General features: G+C 36.7%; 1 protein-coding gene across 2 annotated transcripts in view; it reads right to left on the bottom strand.

Moving 5' to 3' along the window:
• The window catches only part of ABI3BP (ABI family member 3 binding protein), a 162,415-nt gene that overhangs the window by 75,421 nt on the left and 60,518 nt on the right, over nt 1-26,476 (bottom strand). For both annotated transcript variants that reach the window (XM_063350175.1, XM_063350184.1), the window contains exons 11-22: nt 20,482-20,562; nt 19,144-19,218; nt 15,457-15,522; nt 14,880-14,954; nt 13,840-13,908; nt 12,445-12,510; nt 11,987-12,052; nt 10,255-10,329; nt 8,374-8,448; nt 6,428-6,493; nt 5,811-5,885; nt 677-742 (exon numbers count right to left, since the gene is read on the bottom strand). In XM_063350175.1, coding sequence (XP_063206245.1) covers nt 677-742; nt 5,811-5,885; nt 6,428-6,493; nt 8,374-8,448; nt 10,255-10,329; nt 11,987-12,052; nt 12,445-12,510; nt 13,840-13,908; nt 14,880-14,954; nt 15,457-15,522; nt 19,144-19,218; nt 20,482-20,562 — 855 coding nt within the window. The remainder of the gene's footprint in view (nt 1-676; nt 743-5,810; nt 5,886-6,427; nt 6,494-8,373; nt 8,449-10,254; nt 10,330-11,986; nt 12,053-12,444; nt 12,511-13,839; nt 13,909-14,879; nt 14,955-15,456; nt 15,523-19,143; nt 19,219-20,481; nt 20,563-26,476) is intronic.

The following is a 26,476-nucleotide window of genomic DNA, read 5'->3' as shown; positions in this document are numbered from 1 at the left end:
TATGTAAAAAAGCATCAGTCCAAACATCAGAATCATGTTGTTAGTTTGGCAAGTGTTTTTGCAAGCCAAAGTGCATTAAGAAACATAGGTATTGCTCAAAGTAGATGAAAATTATGTCAAGTGATGGCAGGGGAAAAGAAAAAATGAAAATATATTTACCCTCCACTGTTCCTTGGCTTGCAAAGTAAGGAGAAGTAGATTTCAGCTTTGGTCTCTGAGTAACTAAGATTCAAAAAAAGGCAGAAAACTGCCTTCAGGTATTACAGATGAACAGCATTTTTCAAAGCAGTGTCAGTACAGAGTTTAAATGAATGAATCCCATATTACATTCAGCTTTTTAACATAAATATTGGCATTCACAAGAGTATTATTCCATTTTTTAATCAAGGCGGCCCTGCTGAGTAAATGCAGAATACAAACAGATAACCTTTTAGTGAACTAGGCCTACAGAGCAGAAAATTATGAAGAGGGATTGAGAAGCTTAACAATTAAGTATCTCTTGTTAACATTTATATAAGTGACTGACCACAGTCATTTATATACTGACTGACACAGTTGGCATTGCCACTAACAGGAAAAAAATAAATCAAAAGGTTTTGACTAAATTTTAAAATAATGCTTTTCATATTTAAGTATTGACAAAAATGATAGAAATTATGGTGGAATTACTGTTTACCCATCACTGTCCTCGTGGTTTCCAGAGAAGGAAAAGATGAGGGCTCCAGGACTGGTCTTGGGAGAGCTAAGATCAGAGATGGAAACTATCTTGAGATGTTATGGCAGTCTCTCTCTGTGTATGAAAGCATCACTTTAATCGCATCCAAATAAATCAGTATTTAAATTGTGGTTTCTCAGGTATAATCTTCCTACTAAATAAATCATACATGAATTTTTTTGTCACTCTGTATCACCAAAAAACTGTAATCACCACTTAAACCCTGCTCCTAGTAGGCAATAATGGCAGTCATGGTGTTTCAGAGCTGCCTTTTAACTGCAACAAATAACAGATCGCAAAATCGACTTTCTTGCATCAAAGAAACATTTTCAAACTCTAAATTGGGAACTAGTCAATGAAAATATAGACAGAACTTCACCCCGCATCAAAGATACTGTCAACTTTTGGATATGATCACCTCATATTTAATCTGAAAAACAGTTAACTAGCTCTGATTACTATATTCTTCACCACCCTTAAAAATCGAACTTTGGGGTGAAAATGATATATGCCTGGGAAGAAAGGAAACAATAGCTTCTCTGCAGAAAAATGTATACAGTTGAACTTAAGGATTTCCATCAGGAGTTGAGCCAAGTACTAGAAGAAAACCAACTTGTGCTTTCTTAACCGAAATCTGTAAGAATCTCTAATGGAACCACATCTCCTTAATACACAGGAGCAGGTTTTCATCCCAGAGAGGTAGGAAGTACTTCAAACAGACAGAATCTCATATCCATACTGTTAGACAAGTATGAGCTAAAAGAAGAGCCACATTTATTTTCCAGAAATTAGTGAACAGATATGCAAATGACAACAGTGAGATGCAAAGATTATGATAAAAATCCCTTTACTTGTATAAGAATATATATTACTGAAAAAAAGAGGGTTTCTGATAAAAGCATAGAGCAAATTCTTAACACAAGCAGAAGATAGGTCAGATAATAGATACCTCAGAAAATGGAATCAAAATTTTGAAACTGCCATCCCAATTCCAAGAACACGTTATAGGAAGAGGGGAACAGCAGAAATTTGGTGGACCAACACAGAAAAAATTTCGAACATGGAACTCTAGTTCTGAAAGAACTCTCTTAGACTCCTCCAGTCTAAGCAAACAAAATCCTTGGAAAATGCAATAAAAGTTCGTAGACTTGATTGAACAGGGGATGGATTGAAAGAGTTTCAGAAATTTCTCCCTTTTTATGATCTATTTGACTAAATGCTTCTCTGTGACTCTGGCCTATTTACTGTCCTCTCCATCTTCATTTTGTTTGCTGAAAAATGGGAATAACAAGAGCTCCACAAATATGTTTTCTAAATCACCTAGCCAATGTTTGCACCTTTACTAGCACTGAGTTAAAGAACTGTTAAACACAGCAGTGTACAGGGGAATGCTACAGAATAGTTGCAAATATCTGTAGAGGTCTGCAGTAGAAAACAAGGTTCAGAGTATACCGAAAAAAAGAAAAGGAGAGTTCCTGTGTTCAGCATTAAATTTTTCCTATGGAGAAAGAGAAGTATTAAAGAAACTGGCTTGATTCTTTAGGATACATGCAGAAGGCCGACAAACCTTTAATCTCCCCAAAAAACCCATATATTTCTTTTTCCTCCTAAACATATCTGAGCTACTGAGTCTTGAGCTACTTAAAAAAAACCCTGAACTTGGTGTGCAATTCCCACTGTGCTCTTTCATCTCCTTGATACAAATATTGTCACTACAGTATAGTGACATAGTATTTCTCTTCATGAGAAATATACTTGAATATTCTGCACAACTGCAGTGTTTACAACTTTAACAACTTTTTAACTCTTTTAAAACCACAAGTGAACATCAACAGGCAAAAGAAAATAAATCTACAAAGAGAATTTCCTACACACCTCACACACCGCCCAATATTGTAACTGACCAGGAAGACATCTTGAATACCAATAACCACAAAACTTCACTATAGTAATAACAAAGTAAATATACTATAAAAAGCAGTATATCTTCAAGTAATATAGAAGTTATCTGTATCAGGATACTCTGCATATAATGGAGAAGTTAAACTTTGATTACCAGCCTCACAGTATTTCACAGGCACAGAAGTGTCCAGGACATTATAGTATAAAATTCTATTACATAAAGTTATATAATTGGTCAATGTCAATTATGGGTAACAGCAACAATCAGTACTGCACAAGTGAACTAAGAGTTAAAAAAACCATAATCCAGCACTGTAAACATCATAAACATTGCCTTAAACAAAAGTAGTACCCGATGTAGAATTTTTATCCTGCAGTTCTTATCCCCAAAGTAAAGAAAATTAAACCAACATTTCACCAAAAGCACATGCAGAACTCTTCTGATAATTCCTCACTGTCAAGAATACTCAGTTTGCAAGAAATGCCATTACCAGATTGGATTGATGGTATTTCCGGGACTCCAGATGCTTTAGACATGAATTGTGAAACTATCTGTGTTTCATTAAGAGCTGAAAAGAAAATCTGGATTTAAAATGCTGAGGAATCTCACTGTTGCTGGGATAGCACGACACACTACCCAGCACAAGTTGTGTTGTTCAAGATGATGTAACTGCAAACGCAAGCAAGATAATGAATGCTTAAAAGTCCTCTCTGTATTATTTGAATAAAGAGAAAGATATGCAGCCCAATATGGTGACAACAGGATCCAACAGCTGATGTGTGGCAGAACTCCTAAGAATCTTCTTGTTTTACACTTTCTCGAGTTTAAATTACACCAACAGAAAAATTAAATTGTTACAAGTTGGTATAAAAGACCAGTCCCTTAGTACTTTGTACCAAAAAATCCTTTCTAGCTGCTGATCAAGAACCGATTGACGCAAAACAGTTCTTTAACAGGCTTCCCATTTAGACTTAGAAGCAAACGTGTTCACAGCAGAAAAAAGGAAGCAAGTGGAAATGAGATAAAAACTAAAATGGAATTCCACATTGTTTACCCATCACTGTTTGTCTAGTTTCCAAAAAGGATGAGATGTAAACTTGAGAACTAGTCCCTATGTAGCTAAATCAAATGCAAAAGTCATCTTGAAGTAGTCAGTTTCTGCACAAGTGATAACATTGTGGTTTTAAAGGAAAAAAGTAAGTCTAGATTTAAAGTATTGTTCATTACCTGAATAACCATGTTAGTTTTTTGGGTTGTGTAGCTCTGTAGAGCACAATAAATGTGAAGTCATTAATCAGTCTTCAAGAAATGAGGAAGAGTTCAAACAGGCTTGAAGAATCTTGGCAAGTAAACATTTGCTAAAAACGACTAATAAAACAGTGACCAACTAAGCAATAGGGTTTTAAGAAAGATCATTAATATCACTAAGAGCCCCACTCCAGAGGAAATAACATATAAGCAAGTATTTCACTGCAGTCCTCACTGTATGGTTGGATTTCCCCACCTCCCTTTAGTTGAAAGATCCTGCTGTTCACTCTCTTTTCGCCCCTTCCTCCCCTTCTCAACACACCCACACAAAACTAAAAACCAGAATTCATTAGATTATTCCAAGGAAGTCCTTTAAATACAAACAACTGTACATGCTAATGGTCCCCATCTCATATCAAGCCTATGCCTAGAATATGTTAATTAAACATTATTATCATATTGCATCACATTTTTAACTCTCCTTCAAATGTGGGACTTATCTTTGCATGATATGTTTATGTTGAATTCCAGACTAGATCAGAGATGATTTTCTCCATTCTCCCAAAAACTGTAAGTGTTGGGAAATTGGTCTGAAGTGTGTAGTACAACTTCCTTTATAGGCAAAGCATGCAAAATAAGGAATTGAACTTGGATGTATTATATCAATATATAGAAACAATCACTGAAACGTTCTGGTAAGGCACTTGCTTGTAAGTTATTGCTCAGTTTGGAAGATGCATTAATAATAAATACTGATTAATACATTTTAAGAATAAATGCATAAAACTTAGCTCATCTCCATTTCTTGATTTTAAGAATGTTTAGTTGGAATCTGCAAGCTTTGCCATTAACCTGCAATTACAGGCAGCTGGATAGCTACTAAAAGTTTCCTGTCAAATACTCATTTAGTCCACTTTTTACTGCAAGGGAGTTATGGCAACAACTTGAAACAGACTTTGGATGGAATCACCATTACTGAAAGGAAACAAAACATATTTTTATGCAGGGACAGTAAAACAAGCAGAACCTCAAGCATTGATAAAACTGCATTTCTTCAGTGTCATTTTGAAAGACATTGGTAAGTTTTAGCTTATTTTCTGAACACAGGAAGTAGAAGAATCCTAAAGAATAAATGTTGGCAAGGAAGAGCAGGAAAACTTTATTATACATTTATAAGTGTAAGTAATTTAAATGTCAAGAAAATACCATCATCCAACCAGTTTAATTTTACTGGAGTCTGGTATAACAGGTTTCAAGGGTGTTCAAAAGAATCACATCTGCCATAGAGGCACCAGCTCAAGATCAATTTGATGCAAATACTTTCTTTAATTACAGCATTGTGCAGTTTAGTTTAAAAAGTTGTACTCAAGCAGTACAGCAATACATGTGAAAAGTGTGCTTTTATTTCTATTAGCCTTGGACCTATGCTGTCTCACTTACAGGCAGCCAAGTATCTAACTTAAATAACTGCTTTAAATATATTAAAATGAAGGTTCTGAAGGTCCATTCACCACACTTTTGAAGCTACATATTCATTGCTATTGATCCTGTTATTTCTATAGGACTTACTCAACACTTTCAGCCATTAGAACAGTTTAATTCTGGGATTTAAATAAAACTTATATTAGGTTTCACTCTTACCGTCTGTAGTACTGCAACTTAAAAAGAGAACACTACTGTATGTAATAAGACATACCAAAGCCTGTTATCATCACGCACAGCAATACAGACTTGTAAATATATTAGGAACGTAAACCGAAATTTGAAGAGAGTATTTACTGTTTTAGAGCATCATGCAAAAGTTTGCCTGGTATTTGAGAGAGCAAATTAATTATGACAGTTCTGTAGTTATTCTGATTCATGTTAACCTTAACTAACAACATATCAAAAGTCTGATGAAATCGCTGTGAGAATTTCTATTTAAATCACATTTTCAAGTATTACCAGGTACAGCTGATGGCATTTCTTGGCTGACAGATGTTTCAAATCTTGAAGAAATGTGCTGCTTTTCATCAAAAGCTGAAAGAAAATCTGGAGTTAAAATGAGAACTGACTTCAGAGCCACAGTATTGCGACAGCAGCTGTTGGGTGGTTCAAGACAACACTGATGTGAGATCAAGCAAGATGGAAGCAGCTTTAAAGATCAGCTGTGAAATGAGGTGTTAAATAAACACTGAAGCTGGTGTGAAATAAAGTAGGGTCAATTCTGGTGTCTCATGCTAGGTAGAATTCTTTTCGCTGGCCTTTTTTTTTAAAATACCTATTCTTTGACAGAAAATTGCAACTACCAGAAGAAAACTGAAGGCAACGTATGCTGGCAGAGGTAGTTCTGTAGGATATTTAGTCAGTGTAGTAAATTATACTTCAGCATTGATTACACAGAAATGACTGAGTTGAGGACAGCGGCGGGGGGGGGGGGGGGGGGGGGAAGGAAGAAAGAAAAAACCCCTAGCATCAAGTAGACTTCAAAACAATTTGTCTGAATGAATCTTAGCACTGTCAACAGCCAATGGAAGTGATGGCAAGGAATGGAAAAGCTGATGGAATTATATGCTATTTACCTATCACACTCCCTCTGGTTTCCATGGAGGGTTGAGATGTGAATTTCAGGTCTGGTCCCTGGGTAGCTAAGATCAAATATGAAAACAATCTTGAAATGATGAGTGAGATCAGTCTTTAGATAAGGGAATCTCTGGCCCTTTATTAGCAGGTCAAAAAGGTCTACATTTATTTTAGATTTCTTGTATACAAACTTTTAATTGATATTTGTGGTAGCTTACTCCATTGTTTGTCTTGGTTTTGGTTTTTTTTTTTGATACATAACATCTAATTTTGAGGCATTTACTACAAGGCCAGCTGCCTGCATCTGATTCTATTCTATTTTTGCATAAAATTCTATTATTAAAGTATTTCTATTCTATGTCTGCATAAAATTCTATCCAATAGCAACAGCTGACAGCAAACCCCTTATCCTCTACACTTTAGTTTGGATGTTCCAGATAAGTCTTTTAAATAAGGAGCTGCAAATACCTAATATTATTTTGATACAGCATGTCTTCACTTTAGAAATTAGGCATAAAGTTATAAGTCATGGCTAAATTCAACCTAAAAACATCACTTTATGCACGCAAGCCAGAAAATGTATACGTCTGGCATGGAAAAAAGCCTGTAGATGACCTCTTTGGGCAAAGACATAGAGTAAATTTATAGCTGAAGTTACAGAAGCATCGCTTTGTTTGCACACAAAAGCTCACTACTAAACATCAAATTTAGAAACTTTATCATTTAGTTTATAAACACACTTGTTGCAATGTGGGATACACATTAAATCCAGCTAGCCTGCATTTTTCAAAGTCATGTGGGAATGGTTCACTGCATAACAAAAGCATGTGGTATCAACTTAAAGCAGTATCTCAGAATCAGTGAAAGACAGCATAACTGAGGCTGGAAGGGGCACCCAGTATGCCAGATGCTGAAAAAAATTCCATCAAATGAACATTCACAGTGCAAACAACTTGAAACAGCATGAAGTTGTATAAAATTTTCAGCTTCAGAAAGAAAGAAGCCATTTCATTCACAGAGAGACAGGAAAATTGTCAGAATCATGAATATTAACCTAACAACACATATATAATGTTCTGTAAAACAAGAACTGTTGAGAGGCTTTAGAATTTATCCTAAAACCTGAAATAAAAGAGGCTGAAGAGTAAGTTTTCACAACCAGATGCCAGTAAAAGAAAATATATTGGTGCTTGTCTGAGAAAGTATGTTATTAGACATTAAGAAAACATCATAATAATTTACCCAGTTCCACTTTATTTGAGTTAAATATAACAGGTTTGCAAAGGTATTTGAAAAGTTACTGTAAAAAACCCAAACCAAATAAATGCCACATTCAGCTTGAACCTGTCTAATCACTTTTTATCACAATAAACATTTCTGTAATCATAATTTTGAAGCAAAAAATTTTAGGGAAGTTACACTGCAGAAACAGAGTATCATGAGTGACAAAAGTACCATTGCTTATTTATATATTTGTTTATAATAACTATCTACTGGTGGCTGCTGGTAGTTATACTGATTTCAGGGAATTTCTTGATATGGCACTTTCGCAAAATCAGGACAGCTGAATCAGGGCAGGGCTAAATATTGATGTAAATTATAGTATGATGAAATTCATGTTCAACCAAAGTACAAATAAACAACGATAATCTGAGTCATCTCCGTCCTTAAAACTTCCAGAAAAATCATAATTTGTGTGCAATATGAAATTACAAAGAGAAAAATATATGACTGTAATACTCCACTATTCTGTGTCATGATAATCCTAAAAGCCTACTATTTCAACATTGTGATCCCAAAACCAGCAATATACCACCTTCTTCCTGTAAAAATATTAACCCCAAGGTAAAGAAGTGTAAATTAACAATACAACTAAAAGTATAAGGACATTTCTTGTGAGAATTCCTAACACTAGTAAAGCTACATTTTCAAGAAATGTCATTACCATATTTTGTTGATGGCATTTCTGGAATAGCAAACATTGTGGATCCTGAAGAAATAATCTGTGTTTCATCAGCAGCTGAAAAGAGAATCCGAGTTTTAAAACTTGCAGTGACATCAAAGCCCCTAAAATACCACAATACCTAGCTGTCAGAAGCTGTTCTGTAAAAGGGAAAAATGATACAAATAAAAATGAAGACAGTAAATGGCCTGAGAGTCAGCTGTAGGATAACTACCAGAAGAACAACCAAGCTGATGCCTCCTATGGTATGGATACAACCTGAGTCCAATCAGAGTGGTATTCTCATATCTATTACACTTCCAAGACACGGAATTTGTATCTCTTTGAAGAGTTTAGGCAGAGAAAATTTCTAATAAGAACTAAACCTACATAAAACTGCTTACAGTAATTTATATGCTCCTCAGTTATTCAGTCTGAGCAGAATGCTTTCTATTTGCTAATAAAAAAGAAATAGTTGACATTAAAGTTTTGCACAAGAAACCCGAGAGACACATTTTATTTAAGGATAATGACTCCTGGTCTTACTACAGCCCAGGGCAGTGACAAGAAAGTAGAAACTATAATGCAAGTATGTGCTATTTACCTATTGCTATACATCTGGTTACAAGGTAAGAAAGAGATGTTGATCAAAGCTCCTCTGTGGGAAGCTAACAAAACAGCTAACAAAAGAGAAAAAGTCTTGAGATACAGAGGCAGACAGTCTTCACAGAGGTAGCATCAAAACACTTTCCTGAACACAGTCAACAAATTCATATTTTGCCCACGGATTGGATTTTCCCCACAACTACCACAAAGTTACTTTGATATAAACAGGATTACTGAGAAAGACCATCCTTCGATGAAAAATGGCTTAAAAACACCTTTATGTTTTAATGACAATATTTCAATGAAAACACAAATGCAAAAAAAATCAGGTTCTTTCAGATCACTAAGACAGTGATTTCCAATAGAAAAATTATGCAGCCAGCATGAAAGAAACGTGGTCTATGTCTGTGGGCAGTGGTATCTGAAAAGCTGAAGAGTAGGTGCTCTTGATTTTAAGAACACTCATGACTGATTGAAATCGAAGAACAAGTAATAAGAAATCTAAGTAGCCTGATTCTTTACATCAAGAGAGAATGCTGTGGTAGTTCTGAGAGAACGTGCCACAGGAAGCAGTAATGTCACACATGACTAGCTGCTAAAAGCCTAATGAAGATAATTTGATTTGACTGAAATGACCTTGGATAAAACAGAGTTCTCAGCTTTAAAGGGAAACAAAAATATTGCATTCACGCAGAGGCAGGATAACTGTCGGTACCACCCATGGAGTATTAACACAGCTGCATCATGTTTGTGTTCAGTATGAATTCTGCGATAAAAGCTAAGACTTTTCTAAATTTATCTGTGAGGAGAAACTAAAAGAACTCTGACCAAAGTTTAACAAATAAGACAAGGGAAAACATGTATAGTGTATGTATGTTGTAATAAGCTAATCTCCAGACGATGTTCATGATCATTTACCCAATTCCACTTCACTGCTAAAGACAAAACATTCCCTCCTCAAAGGATATAGTGACAACTCAAAATTCATCAAAGCTCAACAATTTCCTCTCATCTACTGAATTCTGACCAACTCTCCCCCCGACCACCCTTCAGTAATACGATACTATGCTGAAATAGACAGATCATATCAGGATCGCCCACGTGAGGCTACAACTGCTGGACACTGGCAATTATTACAAATAACATGAAGCCTTAATGAACAAATGAAAGACCACTGCAGGCAACATTAAAAAGACAGGACAAATAACAAACACTGGAATAGTATTACTAAAATATCAAGAGAGATCAAGGATTGGAAATAAAACAAAAGCCATTTACCAGTCTCTCGCTCTGACATTTTTGCAGACGTAGATTTTTGGGGAGTGGAAGTAACATGAAGAAAGTCATGTGAGGCTGGAAAAAAAATTGTGGCTTATTATTTAAAAGATACATGAACCATCACACCATGGCATCATCGTCAACAATGGACTTGATGGTTTAGCGTTCAAATACTAAGGAAATGAAGAAACAAAAAAATCCATTCTGCAAAATAAGCAAAATTTTAAAAAGAAAGAGGATAATATGCAAAGATGTATAAAAACACATAATGATGATGCAAAAAATGAAATGGAACGTCACAAGTAGAATGAAAAAAATTTCCATGAGGTTAGTAAGAATGTAAGACTGAAAAACCACAAGAACACTGGGCAAAGGGAGGCAAAGAGAAAGGAAATTTATGACACGATGATACTGAAACAAATCCAGTTAAAAAAATTGGCAAAAAATTAAAGATCATAATAAGGGATCCCAACAACACCAGAAAGGGAAAGAGAAAGTAATATCCTTAGCTGAGCCTTAGCCCAGCCAAATTTATATCTGATACAAGTATCTGATTTCTCCAGAGTGAAAACAAGAAATCTAAGAAAAGTCCTTTAAATAATGCAAACCAAAAAATGTAACTTCCCTGGAAAAGACCCTATGTTCGTGACATACCTCAGGTGATATGAAAGCAAGACTGCCTCAGGCATATTGCCACAATAACATTGCAAGATACGGTTCATTACACTTCTAACTTGCACGTGACTTCAGGTCTGTAGGCTTACCAGCCTGCTCACATAATGCTTTCGTTACTTCATGGGCCAAAAAATACTGCCAGGCTACAGGACTGGTCTTGTATACCTCCCAGTGTGAAAGAAGCTATCGGCGTGAGCATCTCCACCCATTGTGGTTAAGTATCCTATCCAATGTCTTGAGTACGTACGGCTTTTCACTTACAGCAGTTTCATCTCTACACTTTTGCTTCACCTCAAAGCAGGCCCAAGAGAAATAACAGTTCAGCTAAACGCACCACAACATCTCTTGGGACATTTCCTGTCTTGCATTGTTACCAGAACTGCAAGAAATGTCATTACCAAATTAGGCTGGCAGCACAGCCAGGTGCCAAAGGCTGCCGGTGTTTTGAAACTTGAAGAAACACGCTGTGATTCACCCGGAGCTGAAAAGAGGCATCGTTCTTAAAACCCTAACGTGACCTCAAAAGCAGCTGTAGAGCAAAGCATTCCCAGTTCCAGGTAACGACAATGCAAAGGTGTGCGCAGATGACAACCGGCCACCTTCAAAGCCAGCAGTGAAGCAACCAATAGCTGCACCCTTGGACAAGGAAACCCTGGTGGGCAGCTGCACTGCAGTGCTGTCCTCTTCTCCCAGCACAGACGGAATGTGCCTCTTAAGAACGCTGTCGTATTTGAATGTGTCAGAGGAAGAAAGACTGCTACCAAAACACAAAGAAGCTGGGGAAGGGCATGTGAAGGCAAGGTGCGATATTATGTTCTCTGCACAAGCTGTCCCTCAATCCCTGCCAAAAATGCTCATCAGCAATGGAAAAAGCATGGGATCAAACCAGTGAAACGCAGACCAAGAGTGGCGAGTGCTTTGGCAAGCCAAGCTGCACCAACAAGTCTTCATACTCTCCATGGAAGGTGACAAGGATGCCAGGTGGTTGGGAAGAGAAGCGTGATGGGGAGCCAGAGAGAAAGAGGAAAATGGAAAAAGAAGGGGGTTTGCTAGTTACCCATCACGGTTTGCTGGGTTGCCAGGGAAGAAGGGGTGGTGGACTTCGGCCTCGGTCTTCGAGTAGCTAAGATCAAACACAAAAACCACCTTCAGGTCCTCAGACAGGCTGCTGTCACATGGGTGGTATCAAGACAGAGCTATAAACAAGGAGACATGGCCCTGCTTGCGGCAGGCTTCCATGTCACAGCATTGCTCCCCGTAGCAGCATGATGCTATCTTTCAAGTGGCGTAGGTAGCCCAAGGTAGCAGAGTAAACCCAGAAGTGGAACCCCAAAAAACGGCAGCAGAAAGCGTGCAAATGGAGCAAGTCCTAACACGGAGCCATAAGGGACCCATCGCATTTGTGGACTCACTTTTCAGCACATCAAAACATCCCAACAGGCTCATCGCTGCAGAGGAACGCGCTGCCTAAGTGATCAACATACAAAGGGAATTGCTGGTAAAATTGCTATTTACCCATCACAGTCCTTGTGGTTTCTGCTGAAGCAGATGAGGTGGATTCCAGGTCCGGTCTCTGGCTTGCTGCGGTCAGACATGGAAATGATCTTCAGACATCCACACAGACTTCCCACAGCAGTACAAGCAGCACCGGCTCACAACACCCCAAATGTCTGCGTTTAAGGCAATACATCCCTTCTCCTGGCAATATCTCATGACTCAGTCACCAAATCAGCAGTCAGCCGTCTTGCTGCGTTTGCAACTAACACAATACTGTTAGAAACTCAGTAGCTAAATGGCTCACCATCAGCAGAAAAATGGCTAGATGTCTACTTCACAAAACCACTCCTTACATTTTGCTGAAAGATGCCAACAGTCATTGCGGAGGGAAAATAGGAACCAAGAGTCCCACCATTGGATTGAGAATTCAAGATGTGATCTCACTTTTCCCTAAAATCTCCCAAAGCCTTCATTCTATGGGTCAGACATCTTAGTCCCTGGCCTAATAAAGTGTGGTGACTCTGTAGAGAACTGCCCACAAACAAGTCACCAAAGGCAACTTTTCTGCAGAATTCTAGCACGTCTTTCAACTACTTAGACTTTTACAGTCCATCATCCCATTGTACACTGAAGATCAAGTAACTTCCCTGAAATGTCTTCCTTATACTCTCTTATGCTAATTTTGTACAGATGTAATGCATAACCTAACACATAAACCAGTGTAAAATGTCTATGTATGCTCATTTGCACAGCGCATCTTTGCTACACTTTGGGTTTGACTCCCGATGTAAGGGAGGCAAGACTGTTGGTCACAGTTTTCAAACATGCACAAAGACGAAGAAGTTGGTGGCAATAAGGAAGTGGTGCCTAGTGAATTCTCTGGGATTTTTTTAGAAAAATTCAATTTAGAAATTGAAACCCTTCTGTTCACATCCCTTCTACGTGAGCCTTTCCTGGAAACTTTCAATGACTCACTAACCATATCAGTAACTGGCATTTTCCCGTGGTTAAAAACTCACAGAGTATTCTTAAGAACAGCGGCTAAGGCTTTTTCCACCTATGGAGAAGCTTTTGCATCCGATGTACAAAAGGACCAAATTTGACATGTTAGCACTTATTTAACCATGCCAAATAACAGGCCTCAATATAAAGTCAATCCTTCACCAAAAAATGGATGACAAGCCCATAGGACAATCTAGCTAATCTTTAACAAACAAGAAAAATTAATCCTATCATTCCAACATTTCATTCCAAATTTCTCAAACATTGCAGCAGATACAACTGTGCTCTCTCTTAGTTACAGTTTTATACAGAGCAAGTCAGAATAAACCCTCCATTTAGCAAAACATTGCTATGCCTTTTGTGAGACTGCCTTGATGTCAGGAGAACTACAGTGAAGAGAGATATCATTACCAGCTGAGATTGGTGGCATTTCTGGCATGCCAGATGTTTTGGATCTTGAAGAAAGAGGCTTCCTGTCACCTAAATCCAGAAAGATAATCTCGAGTTAAAAGACTTAATTGCCTCAGAGCTACCATGGCTCAAAAAGGAGAACAAATTATGAGTAAAAATTAGCAAGCTGGGACTGCGCAGAATTTTGGTCTAGAATTTCAAGGATCAAGAAGGAGGATATCCTGGTGCTGAAACTGGAGAAGGAAAAAGGATGACAAAACAGGAACTGTACCAAATGAAACATATAAACTGTCTTTTGTCAGACATGTGAATAGCTGACAGTTGCTCTCAGTCTCCCCTTTAGTAACAGATTCAAAAATTAATTTCTTCCAAAAACGTATGCATCAGGCATCACACTATTGGCATGCTAATGAAGTGAAATCTTTCCAACTGGCTCCCATCTTACTTTTTTTTTTCTTCTTCTTTTGGATAAATGTCAGTGGCCCCAGGTAAATAACTAGCTCTTACAAACTCACCTATGAAATAAGAGAAACACATGATAGAAAATTTCTAAGGACCAACTAGCCAGTGTCTGAATCTTCAATGACATGTTCTTATAGTGCCAATTTTGAAATCTGGGCACTTAGAATTATGTCTATGTTTATACAGAAAGGCTAAAAGAAGAGCTAAATTTTCAAAAGGTGTTGGAATTTCTGAAGTTTCCATTAATTTCTTAGGACTCTGAGTACTTGAGCAAATCAGGATATTCCACTTACGAAACTCAGGCAGGGACAGGCCTATTTAAATTTAGTATTTACTGTAAGTCCAATTTAATTTTAAAGCTAAGAATTACATGCTGTAGCCAAATATGGAAAAACCTCCAAACTACTAGTTCAATATTTCATATAAAATGTCATAATGAAACCTGCTATTTGATACAGCAATTTCATACCTGCAGTTATTCTTAATTTATGTCAAACTGAACAAACTATTTAATGAGAGGGACTATGTCTCCTCCAAAAATTCCTGTCAAGAGGATTAATCTTATGAGAAATCATTACCAGATCTGGTTGGTTGCACTTCTGTGGTACCAGATGTTTTGGATCCTGAAGAAACAGGCTGTGTTTCCTCAAAAGCTGAAAAAAGAACCTGAGCTTAAAATGCTGAGACCTGTGACTTAATGGATTAGCATCAAATACCTTAGTGGAGGCTGTGCAATTCCAGATGATGCCAATGCAAAGCTAAGCAAGATGGCAGATGGCCTGAAAGTGAGACGTGAGACAACTGTGCCATGACATCAGGAAATGATGGCTTGCAATACAGTCTTCTGGCCTCAAAATTTGAGTTCCACATGCCCGAAAGAATTCTTATATTCTTATTAAATTTTCTGGGATAAGAGCTGCAGCTATACAAAAAGAAATACAAGCTATACAATAAGAAATAACTCACAAGGAGATATGACAACACTGCCTTTAAGCAGTTTCTAGGCCAGTAACAAATATGTTTTTCAGCTAGTTACACAGACACAAGAATGGTGAATAAGCAGCTTGCTGTGAGTGTTGGTAGCCAAGATTCTAAAGCAGGTCTACATGATGCTAAGATAATGGAAAAAAATCATTAAAATAATCTGCTGATTACCCATCTCCATCTGTCTGGTTTCTGCAGAAGGTAGAGATATGGTTTTCAAGGCTGGACTCTGAGTAGCTAAGAGCAAACATGAAAAAAAAATTATGACATCGAGACAGACACTCTCCTTGCAAGTGGTAAAAAATCTAATTTTAGCTGCAAGTAGCAAGTTTTTGGTTTGTTTGAAGGTCTCTTCTTTCTGTTAATTTTTACACCATTCAAACTTTGGCATACATTATCTAATCAGGCTGAATCCGTATTACTTAAGAGGTTTTTCTTTACAGTAAAGCAGCTACAACCCAAACACAATACATTTGATCTTCACAGCACTCACAGGTCTCTATAAACTGGTTACTATTATGTTATGTATAACTACTTTAAAAGGAGTTGTAATGGGAAAAGATAAAAAAAAAGAGTAGTACAATGAAGTCAGTGAAATAATAATGAAAGTTAGTAAACAGCATCTTTTATTTGTTATGTTGTAATGAAGACTATTACAAAAACCTTATGGTTATTTTGCACTGAAGTATGGATAACCTGAAGTGTGCTTTAATGAAACCAGGGAATCAAGGTGGAATTGGGCATTCATGCCTAAAGGCCATCATGAATGAGTTTCCACTATGTGTAGGTTTTGCACTACTGTCCTGCTTCTAAGAAACAAATCCTATTCAACTCTGTGTACAGACCAGTAAGTACCATTCTTTCCGGTAAACTTATCTGCACCAGTCACTTATGTCTGTTTAGATCATAATATATTTGAAAGAGAAAATTTCAATCTGTATTTTTAATTGGTCTTTATCAGGATGAGGTTTTCTGAAAAGCAGTTATATCAGAATTTTAAAATTAAACTTCTCCGAATGCTTGAGATTGAGAAAAACATTCAAACAACTACGTGTAGGATTCATTCCTAATGTAGGCGATATGAATATAAGCCAAAAAATGATCAGACTTTTATTTCATATATTGGATCTTCTTCCCCATTTACTTACAATCCACCTTCTCACATTAACAAATATGATCACAGGTTACTATCCTGATATAGCTGGACTCAGCAGTTGGACCAGATGGTTATCGTTGGTCCTTTCCAACTGGAACTATTTGATTTCTATTCTATATTTATAGAGAAGAAAATAAAACCAACAAAAGCCATATGATTCACAGCTTTTGGCAAAAGCTTCCATTGATCCATTTACATCCAGCAAGAACTATGAGAGATCTCCCAAAGGCATCAGAACATTGAAGGCATGTTAACAAAGCTATCTTTTCAGAAAGGTTTGAATTCAAAATATACCGACCACACAGAAAGTTTAGAAAACAAAGGAGATGTCTCCCTCTGGTACAATCAAGATAAAAAAAATAAAGAAAAAAAGTCTTCAGGGGAACTAGGGCAGAATACAGGTCACACACACTTAAACTTCAGAAATTAAATTTTGCTTTCTTTGCTGATTTTATGACAGCAGGTGATCAAGGCAGGCAGAGGCACAGTGCAGAGAAACCTCCTCTGTACGACCTCCCCCTCCTCGCTCTCACAGAATATCTTTGACTTCAGCATTGACTTCACGGGGAGCACAGATGCTCCAGCTGACCCAATGGCTGGGCCCAGCCTCACGTAATTAAATTTCACTTACTAAGTGGAACTACTTGGCAGGAATGGAAAACATGAGCACAAAACCAGAATAAATACTTGAATGAAACATGTATTTTGCCTCAATTGTTGTTATTATTCTACCTTTACTGCTGAGACAAACATAGGATTAGGTTATTGTTCCCCGGCAGAAAGCAAAAATACTTCCCATCCTTAATAATTTTCAGGTTTTCAGCTACATTTATAGCAAATACGTTCTTAAATCACCAAATGTGTGTGTGTCTCTCTCCAATGCTGCCACTAATTGGATTTAAACAAACTTTTTTCACTACAGTGAAAACAAATATATATCTCCATCCCCTCAAACATATCTGGAAAAGAGCTGTCAAAAATTGTAGCGAAGAACAAATTGTGAAGATCGTTTTCACATTTTTGAGAACTTGGTTCAAATGTGCATTTCAAAAAGTGAGAGCTGTTCCTGGAAATGATTTTAAAATTTTGCAGAATGCATTAAGTAAAAGTATGCCACCTAAATAAACCAGCACTACTTTATGACAATTTATTGACTAATGCTTAGTGAAATATAAATCCATACTGATTCAAGGTCACTCCAGTTAACTAGTGTAATAGCTGTTTACATAGACAGCAGCAACGAGCAGTTATTTAGGTAGAATGAGATATATATGACTAGAACAATGACACAGAGTAGAGAAATATAGGTCTGTTATCAAAGCAGCGGTTTTGAGAAGGGGACACTCAAGATATGGAGGGGAGGAACGCAGGCATGGGATGATAAGAGATGGGGACCAGGCTTGGCACTGGAGACCCCATACCATAAACAGCGCACCTGGAGCAGGACAAAAATTACTTTACGAGTAACAACAAGAACACAGAAATACTATCTAACATATACAACTGGCACCATATACGGTAAATTTAGATATAAGGTGTCATAAGAGAGAAAGAAAGAAGAGAGGAGGAAGAAATCATCAACATGAACATCATATTCCTCCCAGCACAGGACTCCAGATGCTCACACTTTGCTGAAACATCCCCACTCGTCACCAACACAAGCATGAAATGACCAAGCTTAGGACCCAGAGGTGCAATGGAAGGGTGTGCAAAACACCAGGAAAAAGAGCAGAAACTAAGAGGTTTGAGTGTTATTATTTTAACTATATTACTGCTGTTATTGAGGGGGTTTCTGTATGTAAGTACTCTATGTGCATTCATATTCTCTGTTTTACTGTAAGTGTTAAATATAGACTAATGATGATTCTTGAGACTGTTAAGATTTCCATTACACTAAAAATAAATTGTTGGCTTTATATACATATACAGGTATATTCACATACATATATGTAAATACATATGTCTATACATGTCTACATACAGATAAATGTATGTGTGTATATGTATATATGTGAAAAATATAGCTTTAAAAAAAAAAAAACCAGAAAGAAAAGGTATGTTTCCTCTTTGCCCATAAGAAGATTTTGACCATAACATTTTGATCCTAACACAGGTAAAACTATTTTGAAAATGTGTCCTGAAGTTCATCACCAACAACTAATGAATCCAGAAATAAGCAAACACTTATGAATATTTAATCCACAATAACATCTACAAATTATGGCACTATTTTAACTAAATATGCAAGTATTTGGCAAACTACATGAAACTCCACAGCACTGATGTTGGCTGGAACAGTATTCCCAACTGTGAAATACAGTCTCAGAAGCTTATGGGATACTTCCAAGAAAATTAGAAAACTAAGAGTACAGATTTTAGCGAAGTATACATTGCCATCATCATTCTATAGATAAAAGTTAGCCCATATATCCTCATGAGGTTTTGTTTGTTTGTTTGTTTGTTTGGGTTTTTTTAAATGAAGCATTAGTCTGGAGCATCCTGTCACAACAATAAAGCAAAACCACACTTAGAATGAAAGAAGACATTCGCAAATTTTGTGAAGAAAAAATTAATGGCTACCATATTTTACATACAGAATATTTTTGCAGCTGAAGCATTAAAACCTACAAGCCACAGAAACGACAAAAGAATGAGATAATTTTCCACCGAGGTTTACTCAAATTTACATAGAAAGTAATTACCAGGTTCTGTCAATGGACTTTTTGGAGCCTCAGAGATTCTGGATCCAGAAGGAAATGGCTGTATTTCATTAGAAGCTATGATAAAAGAAATAATCAAGGCTTTACTTGATTAAGAATATTACAAGACAGTATGGAACTATATTTTGGCTTATAAACCACTCACTCCTGAAACCAATGATACTTAATAAAACAAAAGTAGTTCCATCCTAGAAAAAAAACACTTAACTTCATCACTTAAACAGGTGTGTGAAACATGAATGAAAACACCTTTTCCCTAATCATGATAGAAAGATCCATCAATCACAGGAATTTGGTAATAAACATCCATCAGTAACTATGACAACCTAGTTAGAAATTAAGCACTGACACATTTTCATTAAATTTCACATTTTAATCTTTAAAAGCAAGGTTGATTATGCTTAAAGAAATTATTGAAAGTTAGCAAATTAGATTGACTAATGGTTAGCTTCAGTATATTCTGGAAATCTGCTTGCAACTGTAAATGAAAAAGGACAAAAGAGAGAGTAGGACATTAACATGAATCAACAGGATTACGTAAAAATAAGTTTATTGAGAAGCATTAGCAGTCTCCTTCATGGGAAGATCTGTATCTCAATCCTGCAAATGTTGATAAACTTTGGTTTAGAAAAAAAATAAATTAAAAAATACAACCTCAAGTTTAAATTTGTGCTAATAATTTTGCATGGTTTGGGGATTAAAATACAGGCAACAAAATCAACATTGGAGAACTTAGAATGCTGAATGCAAGAAGTAAGTAGAAGCTGATCCAAATCACAAAACTAACAATACTACTACTTAGATCAGAAATCTCTCATTCTGAGACATCTCTGTGAAAAAGCAGTAGAATTCTTTTTTCCTCCGGGACAAATACAATTATATCATGTCACATGTAATATAAAATTTTCCTTTTGCATCATTGTTGATGCTACGTAAAGGAACCTGTCGTGAAAAGAAAATCAAGGAGGTAATTATTTCAATTCTGTCACTGAGGTTAATTTTAATGATGGAAATTTTATGTGATGTCAATCATGCAGATCACAAAGAAAGCATTACTTTTAAAAATAAAATTGAATCACACAGTCAAATCTGCTAGCAATAATCATCTGTATAACAACCACAGTTCAGCCAGAGCTAGATGCATCCTCCTTTATGTTTCATATATGAGTCACTGGAAAGACAAAGGGAAGCAGAAAATTTTAATTAGGACTTCCTTTGGAGTCAATACAAAAGGGATGTAGCAAGTAGTAGAAAAATTCTGCTGGAGGTGAAAAAAGCATTTAATGTACAAACAAGGTAAAAAGCAATAAAATTAGTTACCCAGTATATTTTGAGTTTGTACCAATTCGGGTTTAGGCGTTGATTTAAATTCCTCAGTTCCATGTTTTTTCTCAGCCTGAGCTAGAAGAAAGAAGCTTTGTTTAATTTAGAATCCCTCTGAGCTTTTCTTTATCTACTGACCAAAGTTTGCTGCTTTTCTTACCACCATTTTATGCCACCTGATTAGAATAATTTCTGCAGCAGCTTGAATCCATCATGATTAATATTTATTTTTGTTTTCAGATGTGAAATTTATATGATATTTTCAGTTTATTTGGTTGCAGTTTTACATAAGCAAAGGAAACTAGAAGTCACAAACAGCAAAGCTAAGATCAGAAGCTCACACTGTACTTCTGTTACAGCCTCCCAAATTCATTTAGCTCTACATTATAAACAAGATCCATTACATTACAAAGTATATTTACTAATATTTTCCCTGCTATTCTGTTTTTTTAATCCTTCTAATACAAAAATTATCATGAAAAGAATAAAGATTCACCTAGAACACCTTGGCTCTTCCATTTTTTCTAGTAATAATATCGGCTGAGGTACTGAGGTAAAAAAAATAGGCTTTTGACTTTCATTCATTCTGCTAATTCTACATCTTCAGAGTAAAGCATGGACAGGTTATTAAACTGACATTAAATATTCCTAAACTGGATTGCTGACCATATTTTAATAAACTAGTGCATAATTATACTCTTCCAGCTGTTTCACATAACATTTAATTCCTATGGTATATAAATCGGGATCGCTTTTTTCCTCCCCATCTTGCTGGAGGTCCCACAGTGTTTAATCAGTCATACAGTACATACAAGAGGTAATTCCAGATTATAAAATGACAAAGCTTATTGATGTGGAACACAGGATGGTAAGGTCTCAGCCTTGAATGTGATAAGAGCATTAACTCCTTCCACAGAGAAAATTGTACAGTAATTAGCATATGTTGGTATTTAGAGGAGAACTTCAGTATCAGTGATCAGCATCAATATAGCACTAAATTTTAATATTCATTCAGTTTAATAAAAGATCACTTTCTTTTTGAGATACAATAGAAGAGAGTCACTTCTGTTTTTCCAGCATGCTCTCCATGCCTTTTCCACAATCTACGAAGCATGCTTCAAGCAAGAAGTGATCATGTATGTTTATAAGCTGCTTATTTCATTTCCCAAAGAAAACATACTGTTTTCCAGATTCTAAGTAGTTACATAGATGCTACTACAGTTATAGCCATTTTATAGTATTTTCTGCTTTGGAGTATGGTGCTTTTCAGTGCCACAAAAGCAGGAATCTCCGCAGATGCCGCCTTATTAGGACCCAATTCAGCTTCTAGTAAGTCAGTTACAGTGCTGTTACTGTCATCAGTGGAAGGAGGATTTTGTTCTACAGAGAAGTTGAAGAAATTTATCTCTATGAAGTTTGTGGAAGAAAATTCACCCATAAGAGACCCAGAAACAACAACTAAGAAACCCATACCTCAGAAGTGTTTCAAAAGCTAACATTTCTTATTGGCAAAATGTAATCATGAAAAAAAAACAAAAACAAAAACTAAAAAAACCCAACAAACCCAACAAACCCACCAAAAGCAAATACATAAATTTAGAACTCATTATGCTTTAGGTTTTTTTAGAGGTCAGATGGTTTACACTTGTATGAAGCACTTCTCTTGTCAGCTAAGTTAGCTGGGCGAGCTGAACAAGAAAAAGCATGCCTAGAACTGGGACCAAAAAACAGGCTCTCCTCTGTTGTGCACAGAGCATTGTAGGGATGACATGTTCCACTCTTCTGCCACAACTGGAATTAAGATATTCTGATGGAAGCAATAATCTCACCCCTTCTCATATCCCACATGAGCACAAGGGGAAGCCTTCAGGGGACGGGAGAAACAGAATTTAGGAAACATGGCAACAAAGGAGTTATTCCTACTAAACATTACTAAACATTAACCCTACTTTGGATTCACAGGTGGTACTTTTCAGTTCAAGCCTATTCTCTAATTCACAAATCTACTTTGATAAATTTCTGGTACAATATCTTACCTGAAGAAATTGCTCTATATAAAAAACTTGCTCTTTTTTTTAAAAAACTAGTTCTTCCATGTCCTAGACAAATGTGCTAATATTTCTAACTATTGGTTAGCTCGTTTCCCTGTGAAGTTAATAAAAGGGCTCACACTTGATTCAGCTGAGAGAAAAAAATGTAGTGGTAGCTTGAGGTATATTAGACAGTATTTTAAATATTGATGAAAAAAAAAAGGCATTATGAATTTGTGGTGTTCTGTTAAGTATAAATTAGTCCTAAGTGGAAAATATTGTAACAAACCTGGCAAAAACAAAGCATGAAAGAACTTACTAACCAGTCTTTCCATGGAAGTGCAAGCCAAGGGAGGGGAGGCCTGAAATTAAGAAAATGATGGGATGCCTGGCTGGCAAATACACCAAAAAAAGTTACTCAGCTGCGCCACGTCACAAAACACACCCTTTGACAAAGACTCAGTGGAATACAAGAGCAGCCCAGCTCATGGAGCCTCAGTCTGCTTGCTAAAATATTTCACGATCCTTTCTTGCCTTTTTGTATGACTGGTGATACAACAGCTGCTACAGCACACAGCTCCTTTTAAATCAGTGATTTGCTGCCACTTTTGGCACCAGCCCTCCAGCCCTTAACACTTTCACAGCAAATAATTACTATGCCATACTCAAAGAATCCAGTATGATCTTCAAATAGGGCAGTCTGAATGAAATATAATGAAGTAGATCCTATTGCTAAACTCAATTAATTGTGCCTTTGTCTTATCCTGTCTCTCAAATGCAACCCTTGCAAAAGGCCAGCACTCAGACCTCTCGCTTAAGTTACTTGTGAAACTCCGGCTCAAATGCTGAAGTATTCAAGTTATACTTGCATATGCAATGGCTAGACAGAAATTACTTTACACTTTTTTCTTTTAAAGGATTCACTTTGATCTCCCTGATTCCTGCCACTCTCTACTTTTTTTTCTTTTTAACTAAAATACTGTAACCACAATGAATACATTCTTTAATGTACATAGTGCGACGTACTCTAACATGAGACATTGCTGCTGTGATCAACAAAGAATGACTAAAACGAATGGTCACCACAGAAAAAGAGACATGGAAGCAAAACCACAGAGGAAGCATGAAGTGGAAGATGAAAATTATTCCAAATATTTCAGCCCGTACAATGAAAAACACTATCCAACATCATAATCCTACAATTCTGTGCTATGTCTAGACATGATGATGTTTATGGTTAGAATTACTGCATGCCAGGTACAAAAACATAAATACAGAACACAAAGGAAAGGAAACTGAATGGACTGATTCTCTCCTCCCCAGAAGATATATGAATTCTGGTGTCAGATTTCACACTGTTTACTTCATTAACCAGTGTATTCCACCACAAGGAATGATGTATTTTGATTAGATGAAGCAAGCCTGAGGACTAGGGTTTTGCAGGAGAGACGATTATATAAATTTATGTATTCAGTTTTCACTTCCACAATATGTTCTATAAACATATTGGTGCAGCCCAGAAAGCCAACTGCATCCTGGGCTGCATCAAAAGAAGTGTGGCCAGCAGGTTGAGGGAAGTGATTCTGCCCCTCTACTCTGCTCTCATGAGACCACACCTGGAGTACTGCATCCAGCTCTGGAGTCCTCAACACAAGAAGGATATGGACCTGTTGGAATGGGTCCAGCGGAAGGCCACGAAGATGATGAGAGGGCTGGAGCACCTATGCTATAAGCACAGGCTGAGAGAGTTGGGGTTGTTCAGTCTGGAGAAGAGAAGGCTCCCAGGAGACCTTATAGCGGCCTTCGAGTACCTAAAGGGGGCCTACAGGAGAGATTGGGAGGGACTCTTTTTCAGGGAGTGTAATGATAAGACACAGGGCAATGGCCTCAAACTGAAAGAGGGTAGATTTAGATTAGATATTAGGAAGAAATTCTTTACTGTAAGGGTGGCGAGGCACTGGAACAGGTTGCCCAGGGACGCTGTGGATACCCCATCCCTGGAAGTGTTCAAGGCCAGGCTGGATGGGGCTTTGAGCAGCCTGGTCTAGTGGGAGGTGCCCCTGCCCATGGCAGGGGGGTTGGAACTAGGTGATCTTTAAGGTCACTTCCAACCTGAACCATTATGTGTGATTCTGTGATTCTGTAAAATATAATCATAGATGGCTTATTCTGCAGTTATTTAGACAAAGTAAATAATTTAGTAAAATAATTTCAGAATTTAAGTCCACAAGAGACCTTGATCTGTAAAACAACCAAAAAATTGAAAAAATATTCTTTACCATTTTTTAAAAAGTATCCACAAATTTCCAATTAAAAGCAAGATGTTCATTACACATATGCTAAAACTATGAAGTTCAGATAATAAATTTCTGTGGAGGAGTAGCTTTGTTTTCCTCTTAATATTTGGGATGAACAGAAAAGAGCTATCCATATGAAAGTTTTGCAGAGAAGAACTGATGGTTAAAACTAGAATGTAACAAGTAATCTTATCTATCGAGTGGATAAGTAGATAAAATTCTGCAAACATTTTCAGAGAGAAAGATGGATTTTTTTCTAAACCATCTAAAAGATGGTTGTCAATCATTACATGGTTTTGCTGCATTACTTCATCCTACGTCTCTTTTACACCCTACATATTCTTTGGGAGGGTTTTTTTTGTTTGTTTTAATAAAGACTGAGCTGGTCTGATTATGTAAAGCATGGTATCTTTGATATACTTAAGGAATAAAATAAATGCAGTCATATTTAAGGGCAGTATCTGTGTGAATCACGTGATGTCAAAGGAATAATGTGCTACACCATTTCAGCCAGCCGGGAAATACTTTATGGATGGAACGGAGCAATGCCAGCAAGATCACATAACATGACTAAACCAAACCAAAGCAAACTGCTGTATTGCTCCCCTCAAATTATTTTTTCATTTTAAATCTTGACACCGTTCAAGCCTCCTTTCTCTCCTTTAATCAAAGAAGTTGTCAGAAGCCAACTATTGTCTCTAATGACACCAGAATCAAGACTTCAGTCTCAGTTATAGGACGAAAGCCAGACTACAGAAAATGAAGATATGTTTATGTCTACTTAAACAATTCTGAAATGTGAGTGAATGAAATGGCTGGAAAGTCACTCTTCATCATTTGACTCTGAACAATTTAGTACTCTCCAATCTTTTTGCCTTCAGATCACAAATATTAAAATACAGGGCTATACTTGTCTTACAACTTGATAAAATAGTCCATTTATGTTACACTAACTTGTTTCCTAAGCAAATGGAGGCAGTACATCTTGTGAGTTTTAAAATGTCACTTCATGTTTTCGACCAGTTTAAGAAATTAGCATCTGAGTATGCCCTTTTAAATAAGTGACATTTTTTCAGCCACAAGCAGATGATGAAAAACTTCAATCTTCCAAATATACAAGTTAACATACATTTCACAGACACATAACCTTGAATATGAGTCTAGGATCAAATTTTATATTCCTTTCCTATCTGAACAGCCCTCATTAATTTTAATAGGACCAGTAAGTCCACAGAGAGAGTGCAGTCAAGATTAATGTGTTCAAACCGGAACTTAAATGGAACATCATGCTGTCATAATCTGCACCTCTGAAATAGAGCTTGTTACTGAGACTGTTCCATCTTAATCTCATACATGCATTTTGCACAATCATGCAATCATGAGTTTTCTTCTTCATGTATTTCATAAAAGTCAGAAGTTCAAGGTGCATCACAAGAAAACTCTTATTTTGCCTTCACAATTTCAAGGTATCCAGCACCCCACAAAGACATGGCTCTAATTCTAAGCGTTTTTATAAACCTAACAATTGTAGCATCTGAAACTTTCCTCCAAAATTAGATTCAGATTTTTATGCACATCTACCATTCATGGCTACTAATTCAGCTACATTATCCTCCTGTTTTCCAACTACTGCCTTTAGCTGCAGATTAAGAAACACAAACATGG

This window comes from Chroicocephalus ridibundus, chromosome 1 (assembly GCF_963924245.1).
Source record: "Chroicocephalus ridibundus chromosome 1, bChrRid1.1, whole genome shotgun sequence".
In the NCBI taxonomy this organism is placed as follows: Eukaryota; Metazoa; Chordata; class Aves; order Charadriiformes; family Laridae; genus Chroicocephalus; species Chroicocephalus ridibundus.
Note: the sequence above shows the minus strand (reverse complement) of the source record. Positions and strands in the feature narration are given on the sequence as shown.